Genomic DNA, 12,423 nt, shown 5'->3' with positions numbered 1-12,423 from the left:
GGCTGCCCCATTTCCCACCTCCTCCTCATCAGTTGCCGTCTCGTTCTGTTCTCATAACTCCCCTGACATCCCTGCGGCACCCTCTGGGGCAGAGCCGCTGGCCGGCAGGGTCGCCCCCGCCACAGGCAGCAGTGGGGTAGGAGTGACAGAGTGCCACCTCCCCATCAAGGTCAGGAACCTTGACCCCATAAGTACCACCTAAAGCGTTTGTGTGTCCGAAGGATGAGGAGGAAGCCAGGGCAGACAGCGCACGGCCCAGCTCTGCAGCTCCCTCCAGCGCAGCGTGCTTCCTGGCCTCCCCAGCAGGTACAGGGCACAGCGGCGTCCGGAACGACTGAGTGAGGGCTTCTCAGGCCTCCTCTGCACGTCCAGCTTTGTGTGGCTGGAGCTGTCCTGCAGGGACTCTTCACCCAGGCCAGGGTCCCGGTGATGGCAGGGCTGTAGGACAGACAGTGTGACTATCAGACAGCACAGTCCACAGCACTGGGCGCTTGGCCGCCCCTGCCTAACAGAGGCCAGTCCAACAACGTGAACTTGGAACCGTGGAAGGAAGTAGAACAAGGGCTGGTCACAGACATCTGGGAGCAGCTGGGTGGACCCTGATGCAGCTGGAAGGCTGTCCTGCAGCACAGCTGTGACCAGGGCCCCGGGATCACTCTTACACTGCATAGAATGCATGCATGTCCAGAAGGTTCCTTCTGCTGGCTTTCTAAATATTTGATTATTACGTATGCAGGACTGCTCATGAGAAATGATGGTTAACATTTAACACCAAACATTAACTCCCCAACTCCTCGTCTTCTTCATTATCACAAAAATCAAACGGACCATTTAGATGGGGAGGCATTTTGTGAAATGATGACACTTTGAATCATTTCTCCTCTTTAAACTCCCGTATCTTATTCTCTCCTCGTGAACATCTCTTCTAGCAAATAATTTGTTTTGACATCAAAAGACAGTTTATATTTCTTCAAGATTGTGTGCTAAGAGAAATGAGTTCTTACTATACATTGCATATTGAAAACTTGGTATTAAATACATTTTTGGGGGGTCAGTTGGGAGGGGGAATTTTGCCATCTCCAGTTTCCTGTGTGGGTAGATATATTCCACTAACTGTGAGCTTACTATATGCAAATCACATATTTGTAAATATTCAATTATAATTTAAGCTTATGAAATCAGAAAGCTTGATGGAGTACTGGGAGGTGTGAAAAGGGTATGCCCCTTTAAGAGAGGGAGTCAGTTTAGAATCAGTCCACTGTGTTCTGAGACTGGAGGGAGGGAGGTGTCAGGAGCAGTGGAGGGGGGACATGGCCGAGAGGAACAGGATCCTGGCCCAAGTGACCACCATGGACTAGGCGAGGTGACTAGGCTAGGACTAGGCTGAGAGAAGGGGTCTCCCCTAGACTGAGGGGTTTAAGAGTTTGGGGCCAAGGACACTGGGATATTTATTCTTTTAGAGAAATGGGAAAGAAGTGCCTTATTCAGGGTTACCAGAATGATAAACTCAAGCCAACTTCTGAATGAGACTTCAGTAAAACCCAACTGGGAAAGAAAGAATGGAATTGCTAGGTTCTTTGTTGTCTTTGCTGTTGGTATATTTGATTATCTTTTATCAGGAAACAAACACTTTCAACCAGCTTATTCTTCCATCACCGTGGTTAATCGTTCATTCTTATGTTTATCTACAGTTCGAAGTTTACAGTAAATACATTTCTGTTTACACACAGGCGAAGTTGGTAATGAGTTGAGTCGTGTGTTAACCGACCCCCTCCCCCAGTTCTCTGTGTGGAGAAAGTCACAGTCTCCTTCTGAGTCAGCCGGTAGTCCTCTTCTTGTTAAGGCTTCCTCAACTAGCAGGGCAGTGAGTCAGCCGAGAGGCCTTACACTCCCAGGGGACCTTTGTTTTCCTTGTTTTGTTTTAATTGCTGTGAGCTTCACGTTAGGGACAGAAATGTCATCCTCTGAAAGACGGTCTCCGTGCCGTGTCTTCACACACAGAGAGAGGCTGTGCACTAACAAAGCCCTCTCTCGTTTTGTTTCGGGAAGGGTCTGGTGCACGGTGGCAGCCTCTCCCTGCCTGTCTAGGGGCCAGGCCTGCAGGGCGGCTTCCCCAGTCCATCCAAACCTCACCTGCTGGAGGCGTTAGAAAAGCGTTGGATCCAACACAGTGGAAGGGTCTGTTTGGATTGTCTAAGTGGGGCCTACTCCGCTCGCACCAATTACAGAGCTGAGGGTTCCCTAAATTTCCCATTGCGACAATCCTGATCACGGCGAGATCACGCGGAGGGCCAGAGTCCATTATGTGTCAGGCTGATTTTCTATGAATTAAAGCGTTTTTTATAAATTGCCAAGGAGAGGCCACGTGTGGCTGTTCTGTGGTTCCCAGACACTGAGATGGCTTTTTCCTGGGGTCAGTTGTAAGCATTAGGGGGAGATGGACTGTGATGAGGAGGTGTCACTCCATCCTATACTGGAGGGGGAGGCCCCACCACCTCAGCCACGGCTCCTGACGGCCTCCTCCTTCCCTCCAGAATGCTGAGGGCTCACGTGGAGGCCAACGAGCCAGCAGAGATGGGCAGCTCAGAGGACAGCAGGCCCAGGACCCACCCCGAGAAGATGGCTGGACTCTCCAGGGAGGACAGCCGGGCTGAGGAGATGCTGGTGAGCCAGGCGATGCTGGGCCCCGGGACGCCCGGTGCCGTGGGGCTCGTGTGTCGACTTAGTCTCACCGGCTTTTATCCGGACCCAACCCCTGAGACCCAGCATTCAGGGTTCCCTTTGCTTCTCATCTTGCGAGACTGTTTCAGTGATGCTTTCACATGGACGTCGATATTTGCTTCCTTTTAGGAGGGGCACACAGTTCCTTCCCTTCTGCAACTTTATGTCTTGATAGGTGAGAGGCAGGACGGGAAGTTAAACTTTAATATTTCAGCTTAACTTCCCTAACCCAAGAGAAGGCATAAGACTGTAAAAACTTGGTTAAAAAAATCACTATGTTCACATCACTTAAGTCATCCACCAAACTTCTAGAACTCTATCAGCATCCACACTTGACCCCTAGGAGAGTGTCTCTTTTTGTCCATGCTCTGTTTCCATTAAGCCCCTAGATGTCGCCTTGTCCATTGTGTCATCTGTCCAGTGGCTGTGATCACACAGTGCAGGACTGTATCTTCTGTCAGTCTCGTTTATCCTTGAAACACAGGGTCAGAGGAAGGATCCCGTGGAAGGGCTAGCATGTTGGGTTTAAAATGCTGTGGCTTCTGCTAATTTCTAAACAGCTGACAAAATATCCATCCCAATGCAACACAGGGTTTTTGCTTGTGTTTCTGGGAATTCAGAAGTATTAGCCATAGAACATGGATAATAACCATTTTTTGAGGCCCTGCCCGAAGCACATTATGTGCTCCATCATCTTGGAGCCTCACAACTGACCTGTGAGAGGTGTTCGGATCCCATGTCACTGATGGAGAGATGGGGCGGCTCACACCCGGCTTAAGGTCCCTGAGCCGGCACAGGGTGGACGCAGCCCCAAACCCACGTGAGGAGCCCCCACCTCAGCATCGAGCTCAGAGTCTGGTAGGGGAGATGGACAAGTGGACAAGTCAACGGAAACCCAACAGAAGCTCAGCCTGGCCCCCAGCAGAGGTGGAGTGGAACTCCTTACATGACCCTTACAACACCATGTGATGCAGGAGAAAACACAATTCTCGATTCGGGTGTAAACACTGCGACTTAGGAGGTCTGGGTGATATTTCCAACTTCTCTTCAAATAGGGTCCAGATTGGAGTGTCATAGACCAGTCTAAAGCTCTGTCCTACTCAACCTTCCATGACTGCCCGTAAAGGATAGGTGATGAGGGACAGTGTGACAACAGTGAGGAAAGCTCCTCACAACCAGAGAGGGAAAAGGGCTTCCTCGTGGATCATGCTGACAGTTAAGCACTTAAACCCCTTCCATCAAACAGCCCAGGGCTGGACCCAGAGGGAGGCACAAGATGCGCGGCTTTATCCCTGAGCCTGGTGCCCGACTCTCCCTGACCCCTCCCCTCTGGTGGACATCTAGCACCTTCCGTGTCCTCTGAGTCTGAGATTTCTCTGCCTCTGTTCTCTTCATCTTCAGCTACACTCTTGTTTTCTCCCACCCCTCCCCCAATGGCAGCTTCTGTCTGTCTTCCCAAGCTTGCTAAAACTAGGAGAATTCAAGCATTTGACAGTCTTCATGGAGTGCCTGCGGTGTGCCAGACACTATTTGGAGTTCTTGGGATGCATCAGGGGATGGCAAGTCAGTCGCAGTGATATGGAGCAATGGGCACTCTCTGCTCTCCTCGGTCTGAGCCAATTCGTCATCACGAGTTAGGGATCTAGAAAGAGAGTTTAATTAGATTAGATTAGCAGGCAAATTGGAAAATGGGTGACTAATGTCTCAAAAACCCACGTTCAAGGATTACAAAATCTTGAGGCAGTTATACAGGGAAAATGAGCATTAAGGAGGGGGTTCAGACGTGTACAAGACAGACTCCAGGATCTCTCGTTGTTCATTTCTTCTGTCAATGATGTTGAATGTTCTACAGGTGCTCTTTCTTCCTGGACGCCTTCTTATTCCCCAGGAAAGTTCATTAAAATTGTTACGAACAAAGCTGTCAGAGGACCTCAGCAGGGGTAGGTGCACAGGATCAGGGCCAGAAAATCATGAGAGTGTGCAGCAATCTATAATGACCACATGCTAGAAAGGTTCCAACGAAGAAAGGGCTATTTAATGTAACAAGATGGCCTCACTTATGTTCACTTACACCCCTTCTTGAGGAATTCACACCGTAGTATTGAAGGAAGATGGAAAGAAAGTGCACGATAGACGTAATAAACAAGTAACTAATACATTGGAAGGTGATAAATGCTTGGAAAAAACATTGAGAAGAAGCGCCAGCTCCGGAGTTGACCTTTCTGTGTTCAAAGTTAGGGTCCCCAACTTATTAACCCTGTGACCTTGGGTTGGTGACCGGCCCCCAGAGCCTCAGTTTTGTGATTCCTAAGCTGGAGATCATAGTGGCACTTACCACAAAGGCTTGTTTCAGAATTACACAAGATAACATTTGGAGAGCAGGTGCCCAGTGTTTAGGCAAATGCTAAGCAAATGCTCAGTAAATGGTACTTCTGTAACGGAAGTGGTGATGCGGCCATCGTCATGAATTTTCACGCTGTGCTTGCTTCTCACCCTGGGAAAACCAGAATGAAACTGGAGTCCGCGAAACACTGCTGCCCCATCTCTTCCTCGGCGACGTGGGATCATAACACCTCTCACAGGCTGGTTGTGAGCATCCAAGAAGATGGAGCACGTAACGTGAGAACCACTGTCTCCAGGTCCCGGCTCTGGTCACCAGGGTGGGCGAGACTCCCCCCAGAGTGGGCAGCACGCCAGGAGTCTCACAGGCATGACCTGGTTGCGGCACTTCATTCCCTCCTCGCCTGTGAGCGGAGGCACTCATCTCGCACATCCGCTGGGACTTCTGCTCCTCCCTCCTCCCTGTGCCTTTACCCGAAACGTCTCCGGTGCGATTCCATGCCGGGAAAGGGACCAGCGATTTGACTGACAGAGAATCATTCCAGGCTCCCCAGTTCCTTGCCAACTTCACCCTCTGCCGCAAAGCTCTCCATCGCCAGTCTTCACAAATTTAGTCTTATTAGGATAATTCCTGGGGAGGGAAAGAATATTAATTTAATTCAAAATTAGGATGCAATTACTTTTCCCCTCTTTCTAGAATAAGTCGAAAGAATAATACAATCACTGATTTCTTCTCAAATTGTATTTTCTCTTTTAATAGTTCATTTGCAATGTGATGCTAATGACTTCTCAGAGATAATCTTTATAAGAAAATACTTTTCTCGAGTTCTAGAGTTTTATAACTTATTTTCTTTATTCTAAAGTTCTCTATCAAATTGTTTCTAACATAGGCAGATTAAAAGCTTCTTTCTGAAACATCTTTGAACATTTCCTTTATTATGCCCAATGACTAGTATTTCTTTTATTTTTAAGTCTGTTTTGTATATTAAAGTGAAAAGCTGTGTGACATTAAGATGGGGATAATTGAATGAAGTAGGTACAAAACTCACAACTAACACTTACTCGGTGTTTCCCAGTCTCTGTACTGGGAGTTCTATATTCAGCATAGGTTTCAATTCTCAAAATAACAATCTGAGGTAATTTTGTATCACCATTTTGGAGAAGAGGAAACTGAGGGCCAGAGAGGTTAGGTGACTTACCTAAGGTCACACAGCAAGGAAGTGGTGAAGCTAGGATTACAATCTAGGTCTGAATCATTTGGAAACTCGTGCTCTTCACTCCCTGCTGTACCGACCCCTAAAGATAAGATTAAGAACAAAAACATGAAAGAACTCTCAGCCTCTTTTTGCCCCAGTAATGTTTTAACAAAGAACAATAATTCACTAACCATCTTTATCTGGTTATATCATGTGGAATAATTCATAACGGACGCTACTTAATAAAAATGGATAAAGGTATCATTGGTCTGTTTAGCTCCTCAGATGTCAGGGCCCCCACACACCTGCCCCGGCCGTGAGGTCTGAGGTTGTCTGGTGTTCTCTTCCGCACCACAGCGATTACGGCGGCAGGTCACCGAACTGCAGGAAGAGTTCAGGAGGCAGGAGTCTCGGTGGTCTGCGGCTCATGGCACACTCCAGGCGCAGATAGATGCTCTGATGAAACAGAACCTGGAGCTGCGGGATGGACTCAGAGCCTCAGAGCTGCAGCGACTAGAAGCCAAAAAGACGCGTGCGGCCTCCCTTCACGAGAGAAGGAAATCAGACGCTCTGGTACCAAAAGGCTTCTTTATTTTACTTAGAAGTAACGTCATTAAGAAAGGTGTGCTTCTTCACGGGGGCACCGTGGTATCTCTGACCCTCCAGGAAGTGAGAGGGCTACCTTTTAATCAACTCCGTTTCCCACAAATAATGAGTAATAAGTCTTGGAGTGATCAGGCCTCCCACTGTTGCTCCGGCATTTAGTAACAGCAGCAGCAAACACTTGCTGGGGGTTTTACACGGGCTGGCCATGTGCTTTGCATTCCTATTCACTCACTACAATGACCCCATGTGATAGATTCTATTACTAACTCCTTTTAGGTCATGTGGCTGGGGAACCCCAGGGCCTGGATTTGGACCCAGCTCTCTGACCCCGTGATCCGCTCCCAGGACCTCAGCTGCTCTGTTCACGCACCGGGACAGCTTTATAGAAATGGAATACAGACCACCCTGCCTCACCTCAAAGGAGGAGTCAGTATTCCTAGATAGACGTAGTTGGTGCCTTTAAACGTGAGCCTGCTTGTACGTAACTTCCATGTCTGGGTCGTAGGACTAAGAGAATGTGCTGAAGAGGTTGTGGCCAGAGCATTCTTGCTTTGTCTGTTTTATGTCTGTATTCTACTTCCTGCATACGTATCTATGCAACTGGAATCATTCAAGTTTTATGCACAGATGTCCACATGAAATCATGTAAATACCCTCAAAATATAAGTGGGGGTATTTTCTAGTGGATTAAGGAAAGTCCTGACATTTCTTATCTGCACTTATTGTGTGGACTTTCAAGTCTACAGTTCAAGGAGTTAGGATATTTCTGATGAGGCACAACGACTCACACACACACACACACACATACACACACACACACACCCTCTACTTTTGAGCTCATTTGCTTGGTGAATTTCCAAACATTGTGCTCTGTGCACGGTGCTGGTCACAGGGTCATGGGGCTCTTCACAAGGACGGCATCTACTCTCAGAAGGACACATCTGACTTGAAAAAACCAGGATGGACACGTGAATTCCATACTTTAGATACGTACTATACAGGTGTGTCTGCGTGGAGACACAATTTTAGGGGCAGAGCATCAAAAACCCAGTGACACACGTGAGCCCAGGACAGAAGTCATGACCGTGGATGAGCCACTTTGGAAATGGGATGAAAGGCTGTACCAGCCCTCTCGGCTACCCACACCCCCTCCCCAGAGGGCTGAGTGGAGAATAACCAGAAACACTGCATTCTACCCGAAGGACCTGCTGTTTGCTTTTGAGCTGGGAAGCTTGAGATTTTGCATTTAAACCTTTGATGAATTGTGAGAGACAGCACTAGAAACAGGGTCACATTTTCATCCTTTAATACGTTCTCAGTAGAAGACACATAGTCCAAGGAAATAAATTTGGGTATTGATTATTTTGTTGCTTCTGGTAACCTGGGATATTTTGAATTAGTGGACAACAGTGAGAGACACAAAGCACACAGTGGCCCCGTGTTTGTGGTGTGTTGTGTTCCGTGACAGTCTTCAACACATCAAGGGAGAGAAACTAGCCCAAGTCCCCCCCATTGAGTCCTTACTTTTTCCCTAGGACATTGCAATTATTGTTGAATGGATTAAAATTTAAGTTTATCTTACAGTTACTATACCTCTGAAGATGTGAAGGTTCCCCCTGAGATTTGTCTGTGATCAATTGCCTTTTAGGTATCAGAATCTACTTTTGGAAAAATTCCACCTCTGTCAGCTGATGAAGAAATAACACCCAAACCAGCTGGCCGCAGAAGTCAGAGTGTTACTTTCATAGGACAAAGGCTGTCATCTAAAAATGTAACTTCCTCCCAGGTGATCCTCAGTGTTTATAACCTGTAAAAGGAAGCGGAGGTCAGGTACCCAGACTCGCGTGTCCCACCAGCATCTCATCGTGAAACCCTGCCTCCCTGCAGGAGCCGTTCTTATAATGGCAGGATTCCCACCCCACTCTCCTCTGAGCGCTCACAGCAGAGCCTGGCGAGGGCCGACCACACGCGGGAGGGCTGGCACCCCAGGATTATGGGCTTTAATCTATTAATGCAGCCTAAGGCGGGGTTTTTAAGCAGCCAGATCTTTTAATGTCTTGACTTTAAAGCCCTGTGTTTCCAGGTCACGGCTGTTGCTTGCACCTTCTGCTTCAACACGGGTTTTCTCCGTGTGGAGCTCATGCTGTTTGTTTCGGGGCTTCTGTGCAGGATGCTATCCAATCTCTACTGGATTTTCCTTGTTAAAGTTAGCTCCTGTTTAGAATATTTTGCCAGCCAGCCTATTTGCTACCACCCTGGGTTTGTGTTAGCCTCACCCTTGGGAGCCTGTCTGTGTGCCCATCCAGCACCGGATAATGGGGTTGACCTGCCCTGAGAAGACCCCTGAGCTCCTGAAGATGCTCTAGGGTTCTGACATGCCTTCCCAATGTGACTACTCAGCAGGAAATATTTTATTCCTTGTCAGAGGGTCTGGAATCTCCTAATCCAGACATTTATTAAAAGTAGGAGAAGTATCTTTTTTGGATCATTTGAGTAGACAGCATCTGAGTCCAGGGATGAACTGGGCAGACCATCTGGTTTCCTTTGAGATGCAGCCTTCTCTTATGTTCCCATATTGAACTGAATTAATTAGATGCAGGCAATATAATTGTTTAATAAATATATGCATGAGTGAATGAATAACCGGCTTATCCATACCTCAAAACGATCAATTTTTGAATAATACAGAAGGTAGAAAAAAATTTCTTTTATACATTTTTAAATTCAGTTTTGAGCAATTTATTTTGCTGTGATGGCAAACCTGTTCTACAGGATCAATCATGACTTTCCTGAATTCCACAAGAACATGGGCTATAAAATGGAAAATGAGATACACCAAGAGTTCTACTTTGTAGGGTATAGAAACAGGGTTGTAATAGTCTAGCTTCTGTGACAGCCAGCACGATGTATTTATTGATATTTTTGGATAATATGCTTGTTATTAATGCAAAAGTACCCCCACATCTATTTTCAGCCAATAAATATACAGATAGAAAGAGCTGACTCAGGGAAAAGAATATCATATGGAGACGGAGATAAAACTCTTTCCAGAAGTCTCCAAATCAGAAGTGCAATGATTACTGGGAGGGATATTCCCTCTGAAGAAAAACCAACTGCCTTTGAGGATGAAAAGGTAACGTTAGAAAATAGTACCAATGGTCATGTTTAAAATTTATATTTAGATAAAATTCCACAGAGGTCTAACAAGAATACTCAACTTATTATTCAAAATAGTTTAAATTTATTTAGAATAATTCCATTTCCATAGATAAAAACAATTGAATTTCTCCAGATTTGTCTTTAATGCTAAAAAAGTAAACTAGCTGAATTGACCATGCCTTGCTCCGCCATGCTCTCTGTGTAAAAATGGCCTATCTCGTGGAGCTGGGTGCGGTGCTCTGATGGAGTCCTGGGACGTTATTGAAACACATTTACAGTTAAAACGGCTTCCTGCAGCATCCAGTTTTTGATCTTGAGGCACCGCAGCTGGAGTGACGGTGTCAGGTTGTGACTGTCATTGTATCTAGGCTGCACACCAATCTTCCCGAAGTCTGCACAAATCAAGCGGCAGAAAGTCCCCGGTGCCAGCTGCTCATGTTGCGGCGCTCAAGGAGGACAAGCCAGCAGCGGACGGAAACGGTGAGATCATGAGGACTTCTGCTTCCTATTTTGCTGCTTGCTTTAAGATGTGGGCTTTCATTACGTGGAAGTGTTTGCTCAGAGTCTTCCTGCGGCCAGTGCGCACAGATCACGGAACATCCTCGTTTCTGACTCCTTTTCCGAGTCGCTTCTTGGGTCCTCTTCTGTCAGTCTTGCCAACACTCCCAACCCCCTCGCAACATATACCGGGAGCTGTTCTAGGTGGCTGGCCTCGGCCTCTCCCTTTTCTCTGCATGAGCCTCCGGGCAGTCTCGTGTCTGCCTGGGGCATCCCTGCCCCCTCGGTGGAACACTCCTAGTCTGGCCTCTGCCCCCTCTCTCCTGAGCTCCAGGGCTGTCAGCATCGCTGTGCAGAGCCTTCTGCATCTGGGGTCCCACAGCAGGACCAAAGAGCACCGTTGGGCCAGTTGGGGAAGAAGCCCCCTTCCTCAAGTCGCCATCAGAAAATTAGCACAACCCCCTACACAACACCTGCTGGCACCTGTCCTCATGACCCCGGTGCCTACGATGTGGGGGGCGCCCCTCACATGTGGGGCCTGCAAACTCAACGGCCAGAATAGGAGCTCTTAGCTTCCTCAGGCCTGAACTGCTGACTCACCTCTGTCCCCAAATGCCAGGCCTCTTAGTAGATGCCATCCCGCCGCCGTCAGTCCCCCAGACCTGAGACGTGAGGACCATTCAGACCCCTCCCTCCCCTCCACCCCCCAGGTCAGCTAGGCCCTGCTCCCTCGATTTGACTCTCAATTCTCCCCTTCTCAACCCTCCTGCTCGGCCAAGCACCCCACTGTCTCTCTGAGTCCACCTGACAGTCTTCCTGCCCTCCATCTTCACCTCCGCCGGGGTGAGCTTCATAAACAGGAGGCTGACGGGTTACTCCAGGGCTCCAACCCGCCCGCGGCTCCTCACGCCTCCGAGAGCTTTGCGTTCCTCTGCGTGGCAGGCCAGACTCCACCTGCAGCCTGTACCTGCCCGCCACCTCGCTCCCCTGCTGCCCCTCCTCCCGCTCCCTCCAAACGACCTCAGCTCACCCACTGGAGCCTTCGCGCTTTCCGCTACTGACTTGCAGAGCGGAACACCTCCTCCGCCCTCGGCTGAAACCTCCACGTATGGTCTCACTTGATAATCAATACCTTCTTGGTGACGCTTTCCCCGACTCCCCTGGTTGCCGAGGGCGCTTCTCCACCCGGCCTCTGGGTCCAACAAACCAACTATCGCATGGACCCGTGTTTCCCTTCTGTGTCCATCTCCACACTGGACCATAGGCAGCTTGAAGGCAGAGACAAGACCTTTTCACCTTCATCTTCCAAACCATCTTAATACTTGAAAAATTATTAAGTCCAGTAGATATTTATTGAATATATTCACTAAATACTTCATGTTTCTTACATAATCAAATATCACGTGCTGTTGACTGATCCTTTGTTCTTATAACTGACTCTCTATTTGTGTAGTAATCTCATGAAAAAAAGAGAATGTGTTCACAGTGAGTTGAAATCAGAAGTAGAAACTGCATTAGGATAATGATATTTTCAAGATGTGTGTGCACTGTCCTGTTAAACTCCACTTCTTTGCTTTTGTAGATGTGTGCCCATCGCCCTCCCAGAGTTCTGAGGGCAGGTTTCCTACCCCGGCTCAGGCTGAGGAGTGCACTGGGTCTTCCCTGAACACTGCCGAGCCCCAGGTGGGTGGGTGCCTGTCCCCACAGCAGTAAGGGATTGTTCCCCTCTCCCATCTTCCTGGGGAGGACAGAAAACTAAGACGATTCCAAATGCTCCCTTCCTTTCTGAGGAGGTTCAGCCTTTCCAATAAGTAGAAACATTATTTTTTTTCTAGTTTTACGTTGATTGCCTTTAGCACAAAGTCAAAACAAGACTGATGTTTTTGCATCCCTTAAGAGTTCC

The 12,423-nt window shown here is 48.0% G+C and overlaps 1 protein-coding gene across 1 annotated transcript; it reads left to right on the top strand.

Annotated features, from left to right (window-relative positions):
* The first annotated feature begins 1,310 nt into the window (after window positions 1-1,310).
* TCP10L (t-complex 10 like) lies at window positions 1,311-11,145 on the top strand. Its single transcript, XM_087424956.1, has 7 exons — window positions 1,311-1,340; window positions 2,089-2,144; window positions 2,535-2,664; window positions 6,615-6,830; window positions 8,512-8,634; window positions 9,838-9,996; window positions 10,391-11,145. Exons 1-7 carry the CDS (start codon window positions 1,311-1,313, stop codon window positions 11,090-11,092), a joined length of 1,416 nt encoding a protein of 471 aa, XP_087281082.1. The 3' UTR covers window positions 11,093-11,145.
* The last annotated feature ends 1,278 nt before the right edge of the window (window positions 11,146-12,423 follow it).

Source organism: Ceratotherium simum, chromosome 38 (genome assembly GCF_057802395.1).
Source record: "Ceratotherium simum simum isolate JZ-2026a chromosome 38, ASM5780239v1, whole genome shotgun sequence".
Classification (NCBI taxonomy): domain Eukaryota; kingdom Metazoa; phylum Chordata; class Mammalia; order Perissodactyla; family Rhinocerotidae; genus Ceratotherium; species Ceratotherium simum.
This window is presented reverse-complemented; position numbering and strand designations above follow the sequence as displayed.

What these genes read in the sequence shown, in the direction of transcription:
- TCP10L (XM_087424956.1), top strand. Translation starts at nt 1,311, where the DNA reads ATGGCCGAGAGGAACAGGATCCTGGCCCAA. An exon ending in AAAGGCTGTCATCTAAAAAT is followed by an intron (nt 8,635 to 9,837) that starts GTAACTTCCTCC and finishes ATCTATTTTCAG; the next exon opens with CCAATAAATATACAGATAGA. An exon ending in CTGCCTTTGAGGATGAAAAG is followed by an intron (nt 9,997 to 10,390) that starts GTAACGTTAGAA and finishes CATTGTATCTAG; the next exon opens with GCTGCACACCAATCTTCCCG.